At 40.6% G+C, this 22,896-nt stretch overlaps 1 protein-coding gene across 3 annotated transcripts in view; it reads left to right on the forward strand.

The window, feature by feature from the left end:
* Positions 1-22,896, forward strand: part of MIPOL1 (mirror-image polydactyly 1) — a 277,415-nt gene that overhangs the window by 71,811 nt on the left and 182,708 nt on the right. For 2 of the 3 annotated variants that reach the window (XM_019551720.1, XM_019551718.1), the window contains exons 8-10: positions 800-929; positions 7,617-7,650; positions 7,910-8,080. In XM_019551720.1, the coding sequence (XP_019407265.1) occupies positions 800-929; positions 7,617-7,650; positions 7,910-8,080 (335 nt within the window). The remainder of the gene's footprint in view (positions 1-799; positions 930-7,616; positions 7,651-7,909; positions 8,081-22,896) is intronic. The other variant, XM_019551719.1, reaches the window with a different exon arrangement.

Consider the following 22,896-nt stretch of genomic DNA (forward strand, 5'->3'; position numbering starts at 1 on the left):
GTCAGGGCGGCTAGGATCTGGAACCACCTTCCAAGAGAAGTGGTGCCGGCTCCTACCCTGGGGGTCTTTAGGAGGAAGTGAACACCTTGCTGAGGTCATTTGACCCCAGGACTCTTTCCTGCCATGGCAGGGGGTCGGACTAGATGATCTACTCAGGTCCCTTCCAACCCTAGAATCTATGAAACTATGAAACCTAGTATAGGGGCCTGGGAGGGGTTGTGCCAGGCCCCTAGGACCTGTTCTTGGGGCTCAGGGCTTGATCTGGCCTGTGGACTGGCCCAACACAACTCATTTGGCCTGTAGGGACAGAAGATAGAGGACCACTGATCTAGAGCAGTAGTTTTTAATGTTTTTTTTTTATCTCAAGGCACCTCTCATTAAAATCAAGTCACCCCTCAGAAAATGCCAGCTCTTAGCTTTCACTTGTTTTTTTTCACTATGGAAAAATAAGAGTGCAATGCTTCTGTTGCAAAGAACTGTAATGGTTCAGAATGTTTTATACAGTATGGAAATCTCTGGATTTATCTTGTGAATTACATGTAGGTGTTTGCATACCTATCGGTGCTGATATTGCACGCACCTTTAAAAGGATCTTGTGGCAAGCCAGGGTGCCACAAAACCCTGGTTAGGAATGACTGACATAGAGCATAAAGGAACTTGCAAGCACACTGAGGCTAGTGGGAAAACTGCTGACTTCAGTAGATGTTAGATAAGGCCCCATGTGCAGATACTTCAAAAGCTGTGGATCTGCATTTCTCCATCAAACTTGTTTGTTAAACATACTGGTTATTTTTTGCAGCTTTGGTAGAAGAAGTTTATTCTGCTCAACGGGAACGGGATGAGGCTGTCATGGCAAGGCTTAGGTTAGCCAATGAAGAGAGAGATGAAGCACTTCTCCGAGCACAACATTTGGAACAGTATCTCAAAGAGTATGTACACATTTTCTTTTATATGCTAAAACATAGCTGTTTATAGAAGCCAGGGCAATCCAGTGCTGCTGAAAAGTGATTACATGGTAAATTTTAATGTAAATTTCACTATGAAGGAACATAAGAGGATTGCAGAAGTCTCTATGCAATTGGTTAATTTGTTAAAAAAAGTATCAAATGAAGTCACATATTCCTCCACAGATAGAACAAGGTGAATGGCTCTGACTGCAAAAAAAACCCACTATTGATTTATTCAGGGATAAATGAGGGAAGTGTGACATTTTATACAGGAGTTTCTTCACTTGGAGTACAAGGTTGTCTGTCAGATTGCTCTGTAAAGGAAATCAATCAAGGCTTTGAGCTCACTAGACATTGCCTTCAGCAAAATTTTTACTTATTACTGTGTAGATGGTAATATTATGCATATTTTCATTTTCCTCCTGTTTAAAGCAAAGGCAAGTCTTAATATAAGATTAATTAACTATTTTGTTAAACATTGTATATATTTTCATATTAACAAAATGAGCCCACATTTTACAAATGCTATACAGGATTGGTCAGTAATAAAATAGGTTGGGGCCAGAGAATAGAAAAAAAATAACTCTTCCTTTTATTTTTGGGCTACAGTCACTCAAAATACAACTTTCTTCACCTAGCCAGTCCCTCCTTTTACCTTCTCCTCCCCCCCCCCCAAACTATCCTAAAAAGATGGTCACCTTAACATCCTGGACTCAATGATGGTCAAGGAATTCAACCTATCTTCCTGCCAGACAAATACAAGGCAGGTAAGAACATGAATAGGCAAAACATGTTTTCAATTTATATATAATTTCCTACTTTTTCCCTCCTATTTGGAGTCCTTTCCACTTGCTCTCTCTTTGAATTTACCATCATGTTCTTTCCATTATATTTTACCCCTCTTTTTTTCTCTTTTGTTCTCCTGCTTTCTCTGCCTGCTTCCTTGTCTTTCCTTAGTTTTCTTCCCTCTGTTTTTTCCTTCTGTCCTGCCTAATGCCCACTTCACAGTAGGTCACCAGCCTATTACTTACATTACTTATGGACGGTCATTCCAGATGTCCTGTAACCATTCCCATCCCACCATAACCAGAAAAATTGTGATGAGGAATTTTTTAGATCTTTTTTTTTTTTTTTACACAGAACCTTAAGTGCTTGTTACAAATCAGCATCTCTAAAATAATCTTACTTCCTAGTGGATGTGGCTATCCAGCCATCCTGTGTTTTAACCATCAACTATTTCAGGACTTTCTAGAATCTCTTCCATGTATTGTGCAGATCCTGGAGATAAGACTAGTCAGGAAAACTCAAACTCTTAATATGCTTCCATTACCAGGATCCTCCCTCCCTTTGCCCAGTATATGAAGTCATCCTGGAACCAACCAAAACCCTTGGGGCAAAGCCTACCCATTGTTCAGCTAACTTTCAAAAAAGGTGCAGAAACAATACCAAGTATCTTTCTGAAAAGCTTTAGGCACTTTTATTTCCAGCCAAACCATAGGTAATGACCCTTAGTAGTACAAAAAACATCTAAGTCAAGGGAAAATAAAATTAACCAAAGGACAAAAGGAGCTCAGAAAGCTGGATATCTGTTGGATATTTGTTGCAAATTATCAGACAGTATTTGCCAAATATAATTTTCTTACAAAGCAGACCCAGCCTCCCCTTTTTCCAAGCTGCCTCTAGATGCTAAGGCATAGCTGAAGGAAATTACACAGGAGGTCCAGATGTTTGCCAGGACAGCTCTGGAGGCTGTGGATATATGGCTGTAGCTCTAAATTGAGATGAGCCTCTTGGAAACCAGCTTTGGGATGCTAAGGGAGATGCAAGAAAACTTCCAAGATATCCTTTCAAAGACTGAGGAGGTAAGTTTTTGTTCAACTCCCTAAAAGACTCAGGTTACCCTATGGTCCCAAGGAATTTATACACAATTCCTCTATAGAATTCTTATAAGTATAACACCTCAACAGAAGCAGATGGTTGCATCCTGATTTCCAGAGCTGATAATCAGACTACAGACAATGAAAATTACGGAGTCTTTCCATGATGCATCACCCCATCAGCAAGACAGTAAATGTCATGGTCATGTTGGGACTTATACTAAAGCCTAATAGAGAACCAGCCAATGCCTTTGGCAGATGCCTTGTTTCATTCTGTCAGGTTTGGTTTGGTTTGGTTATTACCTCAGAACAGTTGAAGCTGGATATAGTCATCTGAGGTTCTCTTCTACTTTTTTTGACCTGTCACACGTCCTTTCCTATTCCAATTCGGAGGCCCTTCTCATAACTGTCTGTTATTCATATAAACTTGAAGGGGAAACAGGGTCACCCATTTTTTGTGTAAAGCACCTGTGAGCTTATGCCTACACTTCAGGAACAATGTAATGGTAGAGGTGGATTCATGGATTGTAAGGCCAGAATAAACCTCAGAAGATCATTGGGTCCAGCCCCCTGCACCAAGCAGGAAAGACAGCTGGGGTTCAGGTGACCCAGTAAGGTGACTGTCTAGTCTCCTCTTGAAGATTTCCAGGGTAGATGATTGCACCACCTCTGGAGGGAGCTTATTCCACAGTCTGGACACCCTGACTGTGAAGAAGGTATGAAAAGAAGTTGTCTCTTTTCTTTGTCTACGATCTGTAGAAGAATTTCTGCAGCAATACACAGAAAGAGGGTTCTATTCACAGTATTTCCTTATCCTGAAGAAGAAAAAAATCTCTATCCTAAGACCAAAAAAACTAAATATATACTCCTTCAAAATTCAGGATAGTGAATGACTTGCTTCTCTCATTTCATCACTTTAGGCTCAAGACCACTTTCACTCCCAAACTGCCTGGGGCTGATGTGGCATTCTCACGGCTAGGGATTCCATCCAGAACCAAAATCACTATACTTGGCAGTGTGGCTGTTTGTTGTCTGAGCACCATGGACAGAGACTCTTCACTGAAAGTCCAGAACTCCTGTAATGGAGTAAGTGGGGATGTATTCTTGCAACTGGAAGAGAATACTTATTTATATTACCAGTCCATGATGGCATAGACACAACACGAGCCTTATAATAGACTAGAGGCTGCATTTCAGGCAAAGGTGGAGATATAGCAACGCTCTCTGTTGTATCCAAGTCCTTTGATCTCTTTGACATCCTTTCAGCTTTGGCAAATGGCTATGATGTAGATGGTTTGCAATGTCCCATGTGACTGAATAGTCCAGTCCAAGATTTGCTTGATCTGTGGCAGTGGTTACAAATGTATGTGTCATGGTTGGGTGGCTTGGGAGCTGATTGCTTCCTACGGGCTCTTTTTCTTTTCAAGTTGTTGGAACCAATTTCTGATGTGGAATTGATGCCCTGATGGAGATGATAATGCCACTTGTTATGATCAGTTGCCAAGGTTTGCCATTGGTCAGGATCAATTCCAAATGCCTTCATATCTCACTTGCATGCGTCATTGTAGTGAAGCTTGGGACATCCTGTTGTTCTTGTTCCCCCAATAGTTCCCCATTTAGCGTGTCCTGGGGTATGGATCCACCTTCCAATCTGCTGAGATGACTTTGCCAGCGCAGTCATCTTGTGTTTGAGTATGGCTGTCACGCTTGGTAAATTTGCCCGTTGAAGAACTTCTGCGTTGGTAACTTTGTCTTGCCATTTGATGTTGAGCATGAGGCATAAACAATGCAGGTGGAAGCTATTTAACCTTTTCTCTTGATGTGCATAAGCTGTCCATGTTTCCCTACCATACGTGAAAGTGCTGAGTACACAAGCCTTTTACAGTAGCATTTTGGTTTTGATGGTAAGCTTTGAGCTGTTTCATACTCTTTTAGTTAGTCTGCTGAAGATGGTGGTAACCTTTCCAGTGTGAACATAAGTTCTTCATTCAGTGAGAGGTTGGTAGTCACTGTAGAACCTAGGTAGCTGAACTTCTGGACTGCTGCTAGCTGATTCTCATTAAGGATGATTAATGGACCTTGTGGAACTCCCTGTCCTAGTACAAGTGTTTTCTTTATGCTGATGGTGACAGCAAATGCCTGGCAAGCTCTTGAGAGGCGATCCATAAGTTCTTGTAGCAGGTCTTTGTTGTGGGCAATAAGGGCAGCAACTTCACTGAAGTCCACTTCATAACAATTTCAGAATTTCCATCATACCACAACACTGAACTTTCTTGAAAGGTGACCATCACCAATCAAAAAACACAATGTTGCCTTGAGTTAAAAACAGTTCTTTAAGGCTCCTAGACTTTTCTCTTTCCAGTGGAGAATGCTCCTTCCACCATCTTACTCTGAAAATAATCTTTCTAGTCTCTCAGTTTAACTAGAAAATGACTTTCAGGTGCTCATAGTTTGAACCTTTCTATGCAACGTTCCATTGGGATAAAAAAAATGGTGAGACTTCGTCCCAAATTTACCCTACTGTTTTTATCTGGATTAAACGATCAGTTTACCTGCTGTATTCACAAACCAATCCTCAGCCCTGAGAGAAAAGATACAGAGAGTACTAAACTATTATATTGGCACTCCTATTTCTATTGAAAACCAAATGTACAAAAGATCAGTGTCACATCTCAAAGAACATCAGAAGATATTGCAAAATGCATCTCCTTGAAATAGCAGTTATCTAGTATCATGGGGGGAATCGGTCGGGGGTGGTTCAGTTCTTTCTCCAGTCGTATTGTCCAGGGAAACTGAAGGACCAGTCGTACAGAGCTGAGCTGTCACCTCCCTCGCCGCTTCTCCCCCCCGCCCACTTCCCAAGCCAGGTGGAGAGTCAGCAGCACTTGCCACATCTTGCCATCCCTGGAGGCCAAGGGCCCAATGCTGGCTGCACCCCACCCCTTTTCAGTATCCTAGAAGTGTTGTAGATGAGATGAATCTCAACCTCTTCCCCCCCATCTCTGCTCTCAGAGTTCTCAAATATCACAGTCTTCAAATGGTGAGAAAACTGAGGATCCTTCTGCCTTTCATGCCTTCTCAGAGGATCCAAAGGACATGTGCACAGACCTGGTGGCACTGCTGTGACCAAACAATCTGGTCTAGCATGCATGACATACTTACATTGTGAGCCATAGCAATATCTTGAAGAACTACAGCAGGAAAAGTAATGTTTTTTTTTCCTTTTTGTAACATGTTGACTGGGATCTTCAGTTGACATGCCTTTTAGCAGGTGCTGTAAACCTTCAGAGAGAAGTGAGCATCTAGAGCTCAAGTGCCCATCACTTCGGGAATAAACTAGTGAGACAGGCCCATTTATGCAGACGAATCTAAGATCTGGAACTGATTTTTTTTCCTCTAAAGGAGGAACTCTAGGAATAATCAAGTCAAGAGTAAGGGTTTGATCAGGAGTTTATATTGTTTGGTTTGTATTAACTTGTTAATAAAAGTCAAAACCCAGCAAAAGTGTAAGTTTTTGAATCCATGTTGCCTGTTTGGGACATGCTGGGAATGCCACCTGCTTACAAAATACATCAGCAATACTTTCCTTTGATGACAGGAATTCATTCTGATGATAAGAATTCATCACTGGCTAACTGTATCTATTGCCTACAACTAGTATATCTATGGACAAATATCTAGCGCATTTTTAAATGTTTTGTGGTTGAAGAATGTCTGAAGGGAGAACCCTTGATTTTAAAGGAACAACTTGAGCAGTTATGCTGTTCATGTTATGTGTCGTTGTCTTCTGGCATAACGTTAATGGTTGCTGTATCTGTTTTTATGAAATGCTGTATGCTTGCCTGTGCCAAACTGATATTTTAGCTTGGCCTCTCGTAGGCTCAGATGAAGTGTTGTGCTTGATCTACTGTTTGATTCAATATCCTTATTAAACAGCTTGGAAAAAGAGTGGGAAGGTGCTTTTTCAGTTTTTAACTTTTTGAAAATGTTAAATTTTTCTTCATTTTTAAACCAGTAAAGTTCTGTAGTTTTAATATTATTATTACAAGTTGCTTTTTCTGTCATAGAAATGTACAACTTACCCCTTAATCATATCTATGTGCAAAAGTTTGTGGTACTCTTCATTGCACTTGCAAACCACATTAGCAATTGTTATGCCGTTTGACAAAACTATATACAGTTTCTTTCCATCTGGCAAAGCAGTCAATGTACTTATAAAGTAACAAAGAAAAAGTATGGTATTTTTACTCTTGAATTATGGAAGCCTCACCTCTTGTATTTTATACATGGTGTAAAACAAAAAAGGAACCGAAAAAGAAAAATTCAAGTAGAGTTGTTAACTAAGTTTTAGTGCTTGTCAGGGGTGAAGGTGGGGAGGGGAAGATTTATCTCCCCAACCTACCATCCCATTTCATTTTGGGGTGCAATAAAACAAAGAAAAATACATTTTCAGGTAAAAGTTGTAAGTCCAGAAATAAATAAAATAAGAGCACCAATGCTTTCTATCACTGGGGAACTTTCTTCATCTAAGCACATATGAACAATTGATCCTTGTAGTCATATATAGCAGTAAACATTAATAACTTAACAGTCTGAAGTCAGTGCTGAAGATATGGAGCATTATTGAAAGATGGAGTCGAGCAGGTGGCACTTTAATATGTTCAGTGTCATGGTTGACTCTAAAGACTAGTAGAATGAAATTACTTGAGGTTCTAAAGATTTAAAAAGCGAACTCATTTTGCTGCACTAAGGAAATGCTACTGATCAGGCTTTCTGTGTCCCTTTTTTCTAGGCTAGAAAATATTAACCCTGAAGAAAATGACATGGTAAGCCATTCTCTGAGGAGATTTCTTGATGTCAGTCTTATATCTTAGAGGCTTAAGTTCAATTGAGTGGGTTTCAAGAACTAAGATGTGGGAAAAAGAAGAATTGACACACTAATAATGTACATCTTTGCTGCAATATGAAAATTCAATAACTTCACTCAGTCAATTTACAATTCACATGTGCCTATTAATTAAAACCCTATATTAAATAAAATATATTAAAACTTCATGTCTGACTAACATATAATGCTGTTGGTAGACATTACAGGAATTACTGAACAGAATAAACAATGCAGACACAGGGCTAGCTATACAGAAGAATGGAGCTATAATTGTGGATCGAATACACAGGACCAAGGAACGTAAAAAGAAAATAACAGCTGAAGAAATGAATGCACTGATAGAAGAAAGGGATGCTGCTTTGTCTGAAGTAAGTCTCCACAAGTCTATAAAAATATTTAGTGCCCAAATTCCCCCTCTTTTTATCTTTGGGGAAGCACATGCTTCAATGTATTTTGCAGCATTCCCTCTAAGCTGTGTGGTGAGAAAGACAGTGCAGGCGTGCTCATGCCACACTGCCAGGCACGCCTGCGTGCCCGCACACATTGCGCTCCTTAGAGGGAACGCTGGTATTTTGCCTTTTGAAAGTTCACTTTTTCTTACAGAATGCCAGAAGAGTAAACAATGATTACATATTGCAGGAATGCTATTAAAAATGTCCCTGCATTTTGCAAACAACTTTGAAAGATATTGATGTATGTAAAAAACTACCAAAGGTTCAACTATGCACCTCACTGTGATACAGGGTCCAACAGATCTGTAAAGTATTAGAAAAGTGGAAAACTACAGAAATAGGTGATAACTCTGTCCCATAAAAATCATCAAAGATGAACAGATATTTTCCTCCCCTCGAGGGCACCACATTTAGGAACAGACATGTGTGTTCTCCTTGGTAGTCTCTCACTTTTCAGTGTCTTAATCTCTTCCCCCTGCTCAACAGAAGCTTATGGTACTTCACAGTGCTTGATTCCTTCTGTCTCCCAACCTCCACATAAAAGTTATCCCCCTTCCCTGAAGAAAGAAGAGAGCTTCAGCTCTTCACTTTCTTCAGAGTTCTGACTGTCTGTGGCAGAGCACCTCCGGTGCCTGCCATTTTAAGGGCTGGAGTAGGCAGTAGGCAGGTGCTTCATAAGCATGGCCATTTTAGAGCTCTGCTTTCAGAGCTGGAGGCAGCAGTCTGCTGCTAGCAGCTCAGGAGGCAACATCTAGCTGAGCTGCTTGGAACATCCTTGGAGGTAAGGGCAGGAGCTGTGGGGATGGTAAGGAGGCCCCTGGTCCTGGGCATGACCTGAAACTGCACCCTGCTGGGGAAGGGTGGCCTGGTGGGGCTGTTTGTGGCAGAGCAGCCCCCAAGAAACCTCCCCAGTGAAAGGTGAGTAGAGGCACCTTAACCCCAGTTCTCACCATTCAGTGGGTAGAGTAGCAAGGGCCAGGCGTGGCTGTGGCCACCTGAGCCCCACAGGGATGTAAGACCCTGGAGGCCCCAGTGTGAAGGATCTGTAGTGTGGCCTCAGTGTGAGGGGGCAGGAGAGTGCCCCGCACAGAGTAGGGGGTGCCTTTGCAACTTGAAGGACTGTGCACAATGGGGTGTAGAGTAGGGCCTGCCAAGGGACCAGACCTGAAGGGCTGCACCGAGGGGTGCATAGAGTAAGGCTGCCTGGGGGGCAAAGCGAAGGACTGCACAAGGGCCAGCCCCACAAGATCAGTGAAACGTCAAGAGTGAGCCCTAGTGAGAGGGCATGAGTGTGAGCCCTTGTGAGGGGACAACTATAGGGGTCACAGTAAGTCTGTGGATGCCTGAGGCCAAATTTGGGCTGGAGGCCAAGTGGTATGGCTCAGTAAGGGAGCAGGGGGAAGTTTGATGATTTTGGATGCCATCTGCAAGCTATGGGCTATATTGTAGAGGTGGTATGGAGCATGGATAATGCCCCTTGGCATTAGGGCATTATAACAGGCAGCCTCCAATTTAGAACACCAGTTTATTTAACCAGCAAGCTGTGGCAGGCAAGAATGGGCATGTTAAGGTTGAAACCCAGCCCTGAGCTTGCCCCCCTGTCACACTGTCACTTATGCCTTACCAAGAGTCATGCTGGGTTTTATGGCAGTTTTCTCTGCTCCAGGTCTCAACTCCTGACTAGACTTCCATGGCAGCCTTAGTCCTAAATAATGCTGATATGCCTCCTCCTCCATTAGATTTCAGGGCGAAAAATCTTTTGCAGTTTATTCTCTTCTGTGGCAACTTTTATTTCCTCTCATAAAGCCAGAGCAAGCTTTCATAAGCACTGCAGTCAGTCATGGGAATTAACTAGTTAAAAAATTAAAGAAATGGCTAGCTTTTAACTTTAACTAGTTAAATGTTTCAGCTGTCAACTTTTAACTTTAACTAGTTAAAAAAAAGGTTAACTTTTTTTAAGTATAAGTTAAAAGTAAAAAAAAAATTGAAATCCAGCTTTCCCAGAGTTTTTCCTGACAGCCACTCTCTAGGACTTGCATGGACCAATATTTCTTTATTGAAATTCTAGGACTTCTTGCTTGAGAGACAGAGAGTAGTGTGCCTTCCTATGAGATATGGTCTCTTAAAAAATACAAGTCCCAGAGTTCCTTAGTTCATGCTAGAATTTTCTGTGCATTTGCAGAAGTCAACAGGGCAGCCAGTTGGCTGCAGGAGAGGGAACAAGCAGAAGCAAGCAGACACATTGGTCCTAGTAAGAGAGGGAGCAAGTAGTGAGCAGATGATAACTTTTAAATTTTAATGAAGATCCGAACCAGGGCCCAAGAAGTTGAGCTATGAATGGCACATGTCCCCAGCAGCTGGGGGGGCATGGCTGCGCCAGCAGGAGCGCAGTGGCGGCAGCCTAGCAGCGGTGAGCAGGGAGCTTCTGCAGATGCCACTGGCACTGTCGATAGTGTGGGAGCGGGAGGGGGAGGGGGAAAGGGGTGGTGAGCTCTGACCAGGGGTCGGCAACCACCCGTAGGCACTGCCAGCAGTGTTGGCAGTGGCTGGGTTCATTGTGGACTGCCTACAAACAGCCACTGCCCGCAGGCATCACCAACGGTATTGGCAATGCCTTTTTGCAGGGGATGCACCGCCACACGTAGGGGGTGCATGTGCAGCAGGGGATGCACCACCACACGTAGGGGGTGCATGTGCAGCCATGTGCACCCCCAACACATCACCCCTGTGTTGAGCACTACTTCTCATCTGTGAGAAACTTATATGAGATGTCACCTACTATGAAAAAACTGTTCATCTGTTAAAACACAAGCATTCCCTCATCTGCTCATGTAGAGCGATTGTTCAGTAGTGGGGACTTAGTTTTGTAAGACGGAATAGGAAAATTGTCAGATGTAGATTTTGAAATACAGCTTTTGCTGAAGTTCAATAAGCATGTTTAAGCCATTTATGCTATGCAACTGAACATTCTTTTTCTCATTTAAACTGATTTTCTCATTTCAGTCTAATTTTGATCTTCAGACACTTTCATTATTTCTAATTCAGACGTATTTCATACCTTTTTGTTACCTTTTGAGCAATAAAAATTGTAACAACAGAGGTTTTCTTTGGAAACAACTTTCATTTGTTACCTGGCTCTGAATATCTCCTTTCTATTATTCTGGTATACCTATATGATGCACTGACTTTTACAAAGTACTTCACATGGAGAGGGTGAGAAGGATCTAATATTACATAGGTATTGGTCAATTGTTATTCTGAAAAACTGTATTACAAGTATAACATTTGTTTTTAGGTAAAGCAGGGTGAGTTCCAAGTAAGTTACAGTGAAAGCCGCATTATCTGGCACATTACAAACCGGCATGCTGGCTTGTAAGGTAAAAGTGAAACCAGAAGTGCCTACCACGGCACTTCCAGTTTCTCAGAGCCCCCATGGCGTGGGGCCCCCCCTCCCTGTCCCTCAGCACACTGACGCAGTGGAAGGGGTGGCAACGTGGCGGACCGAACAGGCAAAGACACCTGTTTGGGCCTCCGAGGCAACTAGCATATTTGGTTATCCGGCACCCCACATTCCCCATGGGTGCCGGATAACAAATCTTTTGTTGTAACATGCTTCTGTGGACTTCTGGAAAAGAAACCCACTCATTGCATTTGAAAATGTAAAATGATGCTAAGAGGCAATTCACCATGTTTCATGCATTTCTCATGAATCAACTTCAAAAGAAAGTTACTAGTTAAAAGTTAACTTACCTTTTAACTAGCTGAAAGTGGAAATAAGTTAAAAGTTAAATAACTCAAGTTAATTTTAAAGACTGCTAACTTTTAACTTTAACTAGTTACATTTTTAATAAACTTTTCCCATGGCTGACTGCAGTACTAGGGGTGCTGAGCACAGCTGTAATTTGAGTCCAGATAGGAATGCAGTCTTTTAGTGTCTACTGCTAGGTGTCTGGGTCTGCAATAGAAACCACAACTTATCAGTGCTCTTTCCATGGGTAGTTTGCACCACTTAATCTAGGTACACATGAATTTGATTCACATTATTCTCATCCTGTCCCATGGCTTGATCCCATGTATCCATGGCATACAGGCCACTGTTGTTATCTGAGCTACTGGAAGGGGCTTCCTCCATAGCAAACAGGGTAAGTGTAGGCATGTTATGGCTGCTCCAGTATTAACTCCAAGTACAATCCCAGCTGTCTGTTTAAAGTATCATGGCAATATTGCCAGAGTAAGTAGATTAAATTAAATGCCAGCTGTCGTCTTCATCCAAAACTAGGATCAAATTTCAATTTGGTCCTCCCTCAGATACTATCTGTTTTAATGATAAGGGTGCATGGTGGTACAAGAGACATTTTTGAGGACTGATAAAGTTATAGTGTTATTCTGACGTTGTAGCTGGGATGGTCCTGGAATTATGTCAGCGGCAAGGATTTCTTTGAGTGATATCTTTTACTGGACCAACTATATAGTTGACATAGGGAAGTTTTCAGGTCATCCTTTGGTCCAGAGAATTTGGGAATGAATACAATAGATATTAAAATTGGGGTCTCTTTAATTTTTGGTTTTGTTTTTCTTCTTCAACTCCACCCCATTTCAAATGAGGAATAGTAAATATATTGCAGAACAGACCACCTTTACTTGATTCAGAAGACCTACTGCTGATTTATGTTTGTGGGGCATATTTAGGTCCACACTTCAACCAATCTTATTTTCCCCCTTGGTGATGGTCAAGGTCATTGAAGTCCTGCATGGGACTTTTTGTTAGTCTCTATATGGATGTGAATATTATCCTGGGGATCTGGGGGTGAGGTAGGGTTTTACACCGCAAATGGACATTATTTATAAAATAGTAGAGCACAGTTTACAGATGAACAAAACTGTAACTAAGTGAAAAGGATTCCAGTTAGCATTGTAAAAACAAAGCATAAACATTTGTAAAGGCAACCTCAGGGCATGGTGATACCTTCTAATCACTGCTTGACCATTTTATTTAAATTAGATTAACTTTGCTTGAATATGTTGATATATTTTTCTCCTGCTCTCGTCTTTGCCTGGCTCCTGTTTCCTCCAACCCTTTGCCATGCCAGAATGTATGTGGTTAGGTGATTACATGTTTAAAAAAAAGTAGTAAACAACATAGGTACCAGTGAAAAAACCCAACTGTCCTGCCAAAAGTTTATGGCCTTTAATATATTTTTTTAAAATTACGGCTGGCTTTTTATCTTTATACAGGACGTTGCAAGTTGGGAAACCAGTAAAAGAAAAGAATTCAGCAAAAGAAAAGGATATGTTTGGTATTTTTCTTTTGTTGTTGTTTTGCTTTTCTGTCGCAATATCTTTTCAAAAATGTACGATTTGTAAAACCTATTAAGCTATTGGATTTTGGAACTGGAGCAGTATATTTGTGTAGTTTTGGGTTTTTTAACTTACTTGTATAAAAATAAACTTCACAGACTCACATTTGTAAGACACTGCTTTTCCAGATAATTAACCAGAAAAATTAATAAAAAGTTGGTTATTTCATACACTAATGGGCAGATGCCAAGAGTACCACAGTATAATAGTTTTCATAGTGGTGGTTACATCGATAATTCAAGTGATAGGCACATTTTAGGTAAATTATACTATACTGTCTGTATTTTAAACCAAACAGTATTATTCCATTTAATGATCTTTACAATTCATAGCAGTAGGATTTTAAACTAATTACTGTTAATAGAACATATGCATTTTTTAATGATAGCTCATAATGATTTCAATTTAGATTTTACTTCGGAATTTTGTGACAGAAATTGTTAGTCTGTTGTTAAGGTTGTACATATATTACAGTGATAACAGAAAGAGGATAAAGGACCAAATGGATTTCAAAGCGTTGGTATCCTTAGCTTGATAAACCCGAATTACTGAGAGATGTGTGGCCGCTTCAGGTCTTGGTAGCATTTGCAAATTAAAGGTAAATGCTTTATTCATTTTAAGTGAGTGCAAGAGCACACGTGCACAAAGACTGACTCAAAGCAAGAGTACAGTCACCCTTAGATGTACATAGACTGTGACTTCCCTGGAACGCAGCATTTAAGAGTTTGGTGGTGTTGGCTAAAAGCCTTATGAGGTGGTGTGAAGACTACCATCTCTTTTCCACAGCTTAGTATTCTCTGGTGGCAAGACCAGCAATGTCAATCTTCACTAGCAATGTAGCCAAGTCCACATGAGCAAAAGCTGCCTGTCAGGTATTAAGGATTTTATATGGGTTTTATGTCTTGAAACTGCACCTACTAACCTCTCTCAGTGAGCGTCTTCGTAGTAGCATGCTCTTGAAAATTGATCACAATTTACCTTAAGAAGCAGGAACGTCTTCTGGTGCTGTTAGGATTTCAATTTTTTCTCTGTAAGAAGCTGTGACATATGAAGGCCGTGAAACCTCAATTTACTGAATTGGTTTCAGTTTAATATTTAATAATGTGCTAAGTGTGCGTACACTATAGTAAATTGTGTGTCTTCTGTGAGGGTGCAAATATAGGTTATCATCATCTGGTCTTTCAGGTGTGATTCAGGAATATGTTATGGTGGTTATATTGTATAGTTAACATTTAATTTGCCTGGTACAGTACATGTAGCTATTTCTCGTCTTTAAATTTTACTTGAATTTTTCACTGGTGAACCAACTAGAAGTGCTACTTCAGTCCTAGGAAAAATTATAGAATAAAGTTCTCTGTGGATCCCAAACACTGAGGAACCTCTGTACCTCCTTTGAGATTTTAAATGTAAACTCAGTGTCTTATTAACAGAAAGATGTGAGTAGTATTATTACTCTATCAAGTTGCACATGTGTATGTAATCTTAGATCATTCACTAGATTGCTGAGCAAATATGCAAACTACTTTTTGTATGTGCAAAAACAAATAAAATGGTATAAGCTCAAATATTGGATTTTACTTTTAGTATGTATTTTCAAGTGAATAAAAAAACAAGCAACTAACGGATGGCTAAACATTGACATCCATCTTACTCCCTCTCCCCCGCCCCTGCCACCAACCCATTAAAAAAACAAAACAAAAAAACCCCAATATTCGACCATTTGGTTGTACTTTCCAAGGTGTATTTGTTAGTGAACAAATCCAGGCAGCGTGTAGATCCTGTTAGTTTTATGGCTGCTCTTGGAAAAGGAAATAGAGAAAAGATGCTGACTGCTACAGGAATGAAGAAGTCAGTTTCTTGTTTTATGCTCAGATTTGTCTTAACCCATTCAGAGAAATAATCTGCCTATTCAGATGATTGTAGTGCAGTTCTTCTAAGTTTCTGTTTGTTTACAGTTGAGTAACCAAATCAGCTATTGACACACACAATATTTGTAGTCACAATTATGTAATAGTTAAGGGAATTAGCTACCAGCAGGAGGCAATATGGTGTAATGCCTCAAAGCAGCAGCAGGCTATCAACCATTTTACACCTTCTGGACTGGAATGTTAATGTGTTTAAAAAGTTGGCAGCTGAAACTGACTTGCATTGAGTAAATCATATCCCTTTTTCCTTCTCCCAAAAGGGAAGAAAAATGCAATTTTCATTAGTAAACCTTGAGGAAGATAGTTTTAAAAGGAGGCCAGAAGTGTAGATCATACTACAGAGTACATAGCGCAGAAGATCATGTATTTACTGTGTCCTAATTTTTCCTGTAGAAATATTTTATAATCAGGAACAGACTGCTATTATAGAAAGTTTAAGTATTAAAAGGTATAGAATTTGTCAAAGAAGAAAAGCAATAGTTTCATGGCCCGTGTGGTATTGTGTGTCTAATACCCTGGACTGAAGCAATAATGTAATTGGCAAGTAAACCTGGTTTTACAGCTTTGAGTAGTTTGATCACATCCTGTTGTGCAGGAACATGCTTATGACTGTTCATGTAAAAAAGATTGGCATGCTCCCAGTTGCTCATCTGAAACAAGTTTAAAGTACCCTTTTTCATTTCAGGGCACTGTTCGGCAACAGATGCCACTGTGGCAGTTGAAAATAAGGACTGGAAGCAGTATGCTTGATTGCCCACTGTTATCAGTTTCAGCTAATGACTAACAACTGATAAATGTCAGTAGTCACGAGACTGCTTCATACTAACCTTTTTTAGGCTGTTCTCAAACCATTTCTCTGCTTTACACCAAATGTGCTGCACAGATTAGTTTTCTCTGTGATTTGTGGAGCATTCAAGCATTCTCACCACATGCGAGGGAACATTTCTCATTTAAGGGTTACACCTGTAAGCTGCACCAAATTTGGGAACAACAACAAAGTGGTTAGATGAAAAGAATTAGGACTCTGGAATTCAAACTTGGGGATTCTGTGTTTTTATTTAAAGGGCAGCAGTATGACCACACTAGTAAAAGCATGCTATGAAATCTTTGCTATAAAATCTTAAAATGCTTGTATAAAATGAATCTTTCAAATTAGCACTTGTTTTTGGCCTGGTTTCCTCTTATTCCCTCCCTTTCTTCTCTGAAAGCCAATTCACCGAGTTCACTGTGCTGGGATGGGCAATAGCACAACAGAAGGAACATCTGACAGTGATATAGTTGCTGTGTTAAGACACTGTACCTCCACTGCTCTTCCTGCTTCCTCTAATATTCCTTGGGAGTTAGAAGAAGAGAGGTAGAGCACAGTAATCACAGTTTATGACCTGGAGTGGTAGAGTTCTTTATGCTGGCTTGTAGCTAATTTGATTTTGGACAATCCTGATTTGTTCTCCCAAATTCTCTTGGCAACAGCAAATTCTCATTTTGCCTTTATTTCTTGTGCTTTTCTCTAATTGGTGACAGATGAAAGGGTCAGCATAAGCTCATAGACTGCCAGCCTGCAGCCTGAGGATCACAAGTGACATAGGCAGACTCCCTGTGTAACGCATAAGATCAGGCAGCACAGCAGCAGATAAGGCAAGAAGTAGAAGACACAAGGAGTTCAGGCAGGAGGACAAAGTAGGGTGTACAAGGGAAAGCAATAGATTGAGCAGAGAACAGGGATTTGGAGTAGCGCTTGGGGAGGGTGCAGGGCAAATTTGTGACACTTTCCAAAAAAGTTGGCCCCCTCTTATAGCTCTGTGTTGCTCAAACTTTCGGCCCCATAGACCAGGCAAGCAATACAGGGCCAATTTGTTGTCCAGATCAGGCTTCATGTGCCAGAGTTGAGCCCTGGGGCCTAGTCCAGGTCCTGTATGCCAGGATTGGGTCTGACCCTACCTGGCCCTGTGTGCTGGAACTAGAGCAGGATCCAAGTCCTCCCCATGGGTTCAGAAATTTGGCAGCTGGGGGCAGTAGTATACCTCCCCTGCTGTCAATTTCTGGACCCATGAGGAACCCCCATTGGCTGGATGACACCAGGCCGGGTTGGGGGGCGGGGAAGGGAGGTGTTGATCTGGCCCAAGGACCAGGGAGTTGAGCATCCCCATTACAGATGATAAGCATCCCTGCATTAATTAATTTATAAGGTACAACTCTTCTCTGCCTTGTCTCCAAAAAGCTGAGGTTTAACTTGGAACAATATTGTGGCCAGGTACATCAAGGGAGGTGGCATTTGCACTTGAGTTGTCAGTCTCCATTTCAGCCTTAGGGAAACCATCCTAATCTCTTCATTTTGGAAGCCAAGTACAGAAGCTGAACAGCAGAAGCCCATTAAAGAAGTAACCAAAAAAGTGAAGTCCAATTATGTGACTAGTGGTATAATTTTTTTTCAGTTCTGTTCCATTGAGTTGATAGGGTAAATGCTTTTAGCATTAAGTCATATTTGCTTACTCTGTACATCTAGCCACTTTAAGAAATTCCTTGCACAAATTCACCAAATCTCATGTTTTGAAGAAAGCTGACCAGAAAAACTGCCTTATTTTGTCTGTTGCTTCTGAAAGGAAGTTAATTAGGCTAAACAAGTCTAGTTGGCTGGGAGAGTTTAGAAGCTGTGAGGTGCAGAATAACCTCTCCCCCTACATATCCATCTGAACTTTTTGGAATGACATGGGGAAAACTCTGTCCACCAGAATCTTACAAAAGATCTGGTTAACTACCACCTGACTTAACTACCCTTCAAAAAGTAGAATCTTATGTTGGTGGGGTTAGGGAGAAGAAATGAATCAAAATGTCTCAATTTCTTATACCGTATTTTCTTATATACAATACACATCTTTCTCTCCCAGAATAGCTGCTGGAAATCTGTGTGCATTATATGTGTGAAATGTTCTGTTTCTGCTAGTTACAGGCAAAATTGAAAGTAAATCTGCATGTGAGTTGCTAGGAGCTGAACAGTGAGCAGGCTGTGCTCTCTAGCTACTGCCACTTAGTTGCTTAATACAAAGAAAGATCTTTTTTGTTGCTGTTCATTCTGCCTTTCAATAATAAGGTACATATTATATTCTGGGGTGTGGTGAATACTAGAAAATATGGTATATGTTTGGCTTGCTTAATTATGGTATTTATAAGTAAGGCTTATAGCTGCCTGAATATTTCTTAGAGCAGGGGTTCTCGAGTTTTTTAGACTCAAGGTACCCCTTCAAAAATGCCAGCTCCTAGTTTTCACTTGTTTTTTGACTACAGAAAAGTAATAATGCAATTTATTTTGTTGCAAAGAACTTAAGCCACAACAGGTCAGTTTGGGATGCTATGGATTCCTATTTGAAATCTCCAGGTTTAGCTTGTGAATCATGTTTGAACACCTACCAGTGCTAATATTGTCTGGTGGCACCTTGTGACACTCTTGAAAGGTTCTCAAAGCACCCCAGGGTGCTATTGTATCCTGGTTGAGATTCACTGTCTTAAAACGTGTTAGCTCATCCCTGGATCTTTCCTAAATTGTGAGTGACATTGTATCAGACAACAGCTGGGAAAAAATGTAAAGGCTATCTTTTTTAAACTGTCAAAGGTAAGCAACTAGTGTTTTATAGTAAAAACCTCACTGGACATTGTACTCTCACAATCTAGAGTCAGATATGATGATTCACCTATAAAAATCTCACCCCTAAAAAGAATAATGTTTGCTTTAATTTTCATTTCCATGCTCTGTGATATTATTTAATGATTGCATGTAGTTCAGATTTCCCTGTTATAACAGTAAGGGAAGAAAAAAAAGTCTATTCAGAAAGAAGTAAGAGGTAGTCAACAAAGATCTGAGGAGATCTTGTTGTTGGAATATATTGATTAGCCACTCAGTTTGAAGTAACATTCTGTGATTTCTGTGTAGGCCACTGTTGGGTGTTTCTAGGTGAAACTTAGAGTAATTCAGTGGGGTTAAGATTTCACTTGGTAAAAGTCAATGTTTCTCTTTCACTGTTCCTAATTTTACTACTGAAGTACTGTTGACTGGTTTCACAAGGTGCAGTTTTCCTGACCTGCTGAACAGGTCAGCTTACAGGCAGATAGGCACCCAGGGCCCCTGCCACATACTGGCAACTTCTGGTTGCTACCACGCTGCACAATTGTGATTGCACAGCTGTGGTGGCAGCCATTTATTTCAATTTTGCCCCACTTACTCCTTCCCTCTCCCTCCTCCCCCATGCAGGCAATGCCCAGGGCAACTGCCCCAGTTACCCTGCCTAATTACACCACTGATTAGGTAATTGCAAGAATGGAAGTAGAGGATCCTGAAGGAGTTCCTAGTCTAACTTTAAGAAGTTCTCGTAATAAATTTCTCTGTTTAGTCCATGAATGCTAAATGAGTAAATATGTAAATGTGAATGCAAAATTTCCTTCAAAAGAAGGATTAAAATTTGTCTTTTTGAACTTCTGAAGCAAATTTTTAATTAATATTGCATTTTCTCCATTGTAATGTCACAGGCTTTTGGCTGAATGCTGCCCTGAGATGCATCATTGTTTGCATTGTTAAATCACCTGTTGTTCTTGTGCAAACAGTGTCTTGTGTAGAATTTACAAGATACATGTCTGCATAGTATTTGAGGGCATGATCAAGTCATATCTTTAACTATAAGCTTTAATGAATTTTCAGCTGGAGCATTCATCTTCTCTTCAAGACATAAGAATCCCTCCCCCCTTTGAAAATGACAGTAAATTTGCATGCAAGCTTGTTTGATTAATTGCTATTTGACTCATCTATCATAGTGCTAAGCTCTAGGTTCACACAGCTCAGACTCCCCAACCACTTTCTAGAATTAATTTAAATATTTAATGTCAAAACCTTGGGATGAAAACAGGAAAAAAAAACGGTTTACATTATTGTTGGCGGCCTCTTTCAGGAGTGACAATTTATAGAAGATATTTTCCATGCATTATAAACAACAGTATTTGATTTGAGAACAGAAGGGTACTCATTGTGGATGTAGCAAGTCCTATTGGTGCCTGAAATGTGTGTTTTGAGGTATTGGAAAGAATGTTTGCACAGTACTTTGACAATGTAGAGTGCTATGTTTGTGCAGTGTTGGGCCATATTCTAATTTGCCAACTCAATACTTTAAAAATCCTATCAACTTTAATAGAAATGTTGCCTCTTATATGCCCTCAAATTTTTGGCTTAGACGTTATTTATTGGGTAATCTCTCTACTTAAGCAACACATTGAAGGAATGTCCTCAGGATCTTACATTTTTATTTTAGATTTTGATACTCTTGTATTTCTGACCATGGTTCTTAAACAGTCATTTTAATCGTAATTTACTAATGTAGTGCATGTATTAAATTTCAGTAAGCTTTGCAAAGTCTTTGAGACTCTTAGATAGGTTATGACCAAAACAGAGTTGCTGAGCCAATAGTCAGGGGCTAAGACCTCAGCCCTACCAGGAGCTGGTCTGCCACCAGCCCAGCTTTGTCTGTCTCATAAGAATATTGATGAGGAGTCAGGTGAGAAGCAAGAACCTATAGGAACTTCAGGCTTCTAACAGGGGAACTATAAAACCACTCCTGCTTCCTGTGGGACTTGTCCCAGCAACACCACTCTTGCGTGTGCTCCTCAGACCTTTGCCTTGGTCCTGTCCTGCCTCACCACAGTCTCTGGTGTCCCTGTCTGTAGAAGATTTGGTGGGATCTATCCCCCCAGGGGTTCTGGAACCAGGGATTTTTTGGTGGTTCCAGCAAACTGTGAAGAGTGATTGAGCCATTGACAGTCACTGAGCGAGTTACCACAGGCAGGCAGAGGACACATCAGTTACCTGTTGCAGCCTGAGCAGTCAGGCCAAAGATGGAGGCAGTATAGTAGTCAGGGTGGAAGAGAGAACTGGGAGGTCCAAACAAAGCAGGGGCAGGGACTGTGGTAGAGCTGGCATTGGGTAGAATGTCTCAAAAACATTGAAGACATGAGTTGATGTTGGTTTTTTTTTTTTTTTGGACCACACACAGGAGAGCACAAGGTGGAAAAACAATTGAGAACTACAGGAAAATGACAAAAAGGTTAAATATGCAGTTTTAAATAAATAAATAAATAAATAAATAAATAAATAAATAAATAAATAAAAAAAAGATCTGTGTGAAAAATAAAGAAGGAGGAGATTAAGGGAAATCAGAGAGGTAAAAAGAAAAGAATTAGGAGTCTGAAATAAAGCAAAATTAAAGTTGGGTTGAATGTCACATGCACTTCCTGACAGTGAAGTACAATAGACAATTGAATATTCTTCCCTGAGAAGTTTTGGAAGCCTCATTGTTGTTAGTCCTTTAAATCTAGATGGGACACAGACTATTTTAGGAAAAAATCATTTACTAAAAAAAGGGACAAAAACTAGATAAGTTTACATTTCTGTTCCACTTCTAACTTCTTCAGATCTGTCAGTCCTTACCTGGGAAGTCTTGAATCATATACGATGGCTTTTATTTAATCCAGAAGATATCGTAGTAGTTGTATTGTTTTGGTGAAAGCTGTAAATAAACATTAAGATGAACAGTAACATTTATACATATTGAAATAACATTCATATAATTTATAAATTTTGCAGAAGACATACTGTGCAATTAAGTAAATTAGTGCTGTTTATGAATTTGTGGGTGTTTTGTGGTGTAGATTGTTGTTTTTCTCTTGTGTGCCTTTAAATACATTTAGTACTATATGCCATCAGTATGTACAAAATACATTTTAAAATACTTTGAAGAGTTTAATTCAAGTTTACAACATGATTACTATATTGAAAGTGTTTTTAAAAGATTACAATTTGCCCAGTTGCAATAGACAGAAAGACCCTTAATAAATGGTCATTTTCAAAAGTGATGCATCCTTATTCCCCTAAATAGTATAGCCAATAAATAACGTGTTCAGCCCCCCTCATGCACAGCCCTTCAGGCTGACTTCCATTCAGCCCTGCTCTGTGCAGGGCCATACTCTACGCTCCTCATGCTACCACCTCCGGGGTCTCCAGGATTTCACATCCCTCCAGGGCTCAGGCTCCTACACATGAGCATACCTAGCCCCCTATTCTCACATCTCTACACTACCCCACTCGGGTCTCTGGGATCTCACATCCCACCTGGGTTCAAGTGGTACTCAGCTTGCTATACCTGGCCCCACTACTCCCCCAACTGCCTCCAAAGCCCACCCAAAGATAAGGGGCTGGGGTTAAAACACTTCCCCAGTGAGAAGCAAGGAAGGGTAACTGGTCTGGCATTTCCTGGGGGCTCCCACACCAGTAGGAGCCCCACCAGGCCACCCATCCCCATCAGGGTGCAGTTTTAGGTCATGTCCAGGACCAAGATCCCCCTGTTCCTACCTTCTGATGTTCCTGCTGCAGCTCAGCCAAGTAATGTTTTTGCCTGGGCTGGCAGCAGCAAGCTG

Source organism: Crocodylus porosus, unplaced genomic scaffold (genome assembly GCF_001723895.1).
Source record: "Crocodylus porosus isolate Cpor-Errol unplaced genomic scaffold, CroPor_comp1, whole genome shotgun sequence".
NCBI classification, from domain to species: Eukaryota; Metazoa; Chordata; order Crocodylia; family Crocodylidae; genus Crocodylus; species Crocodylus porosus.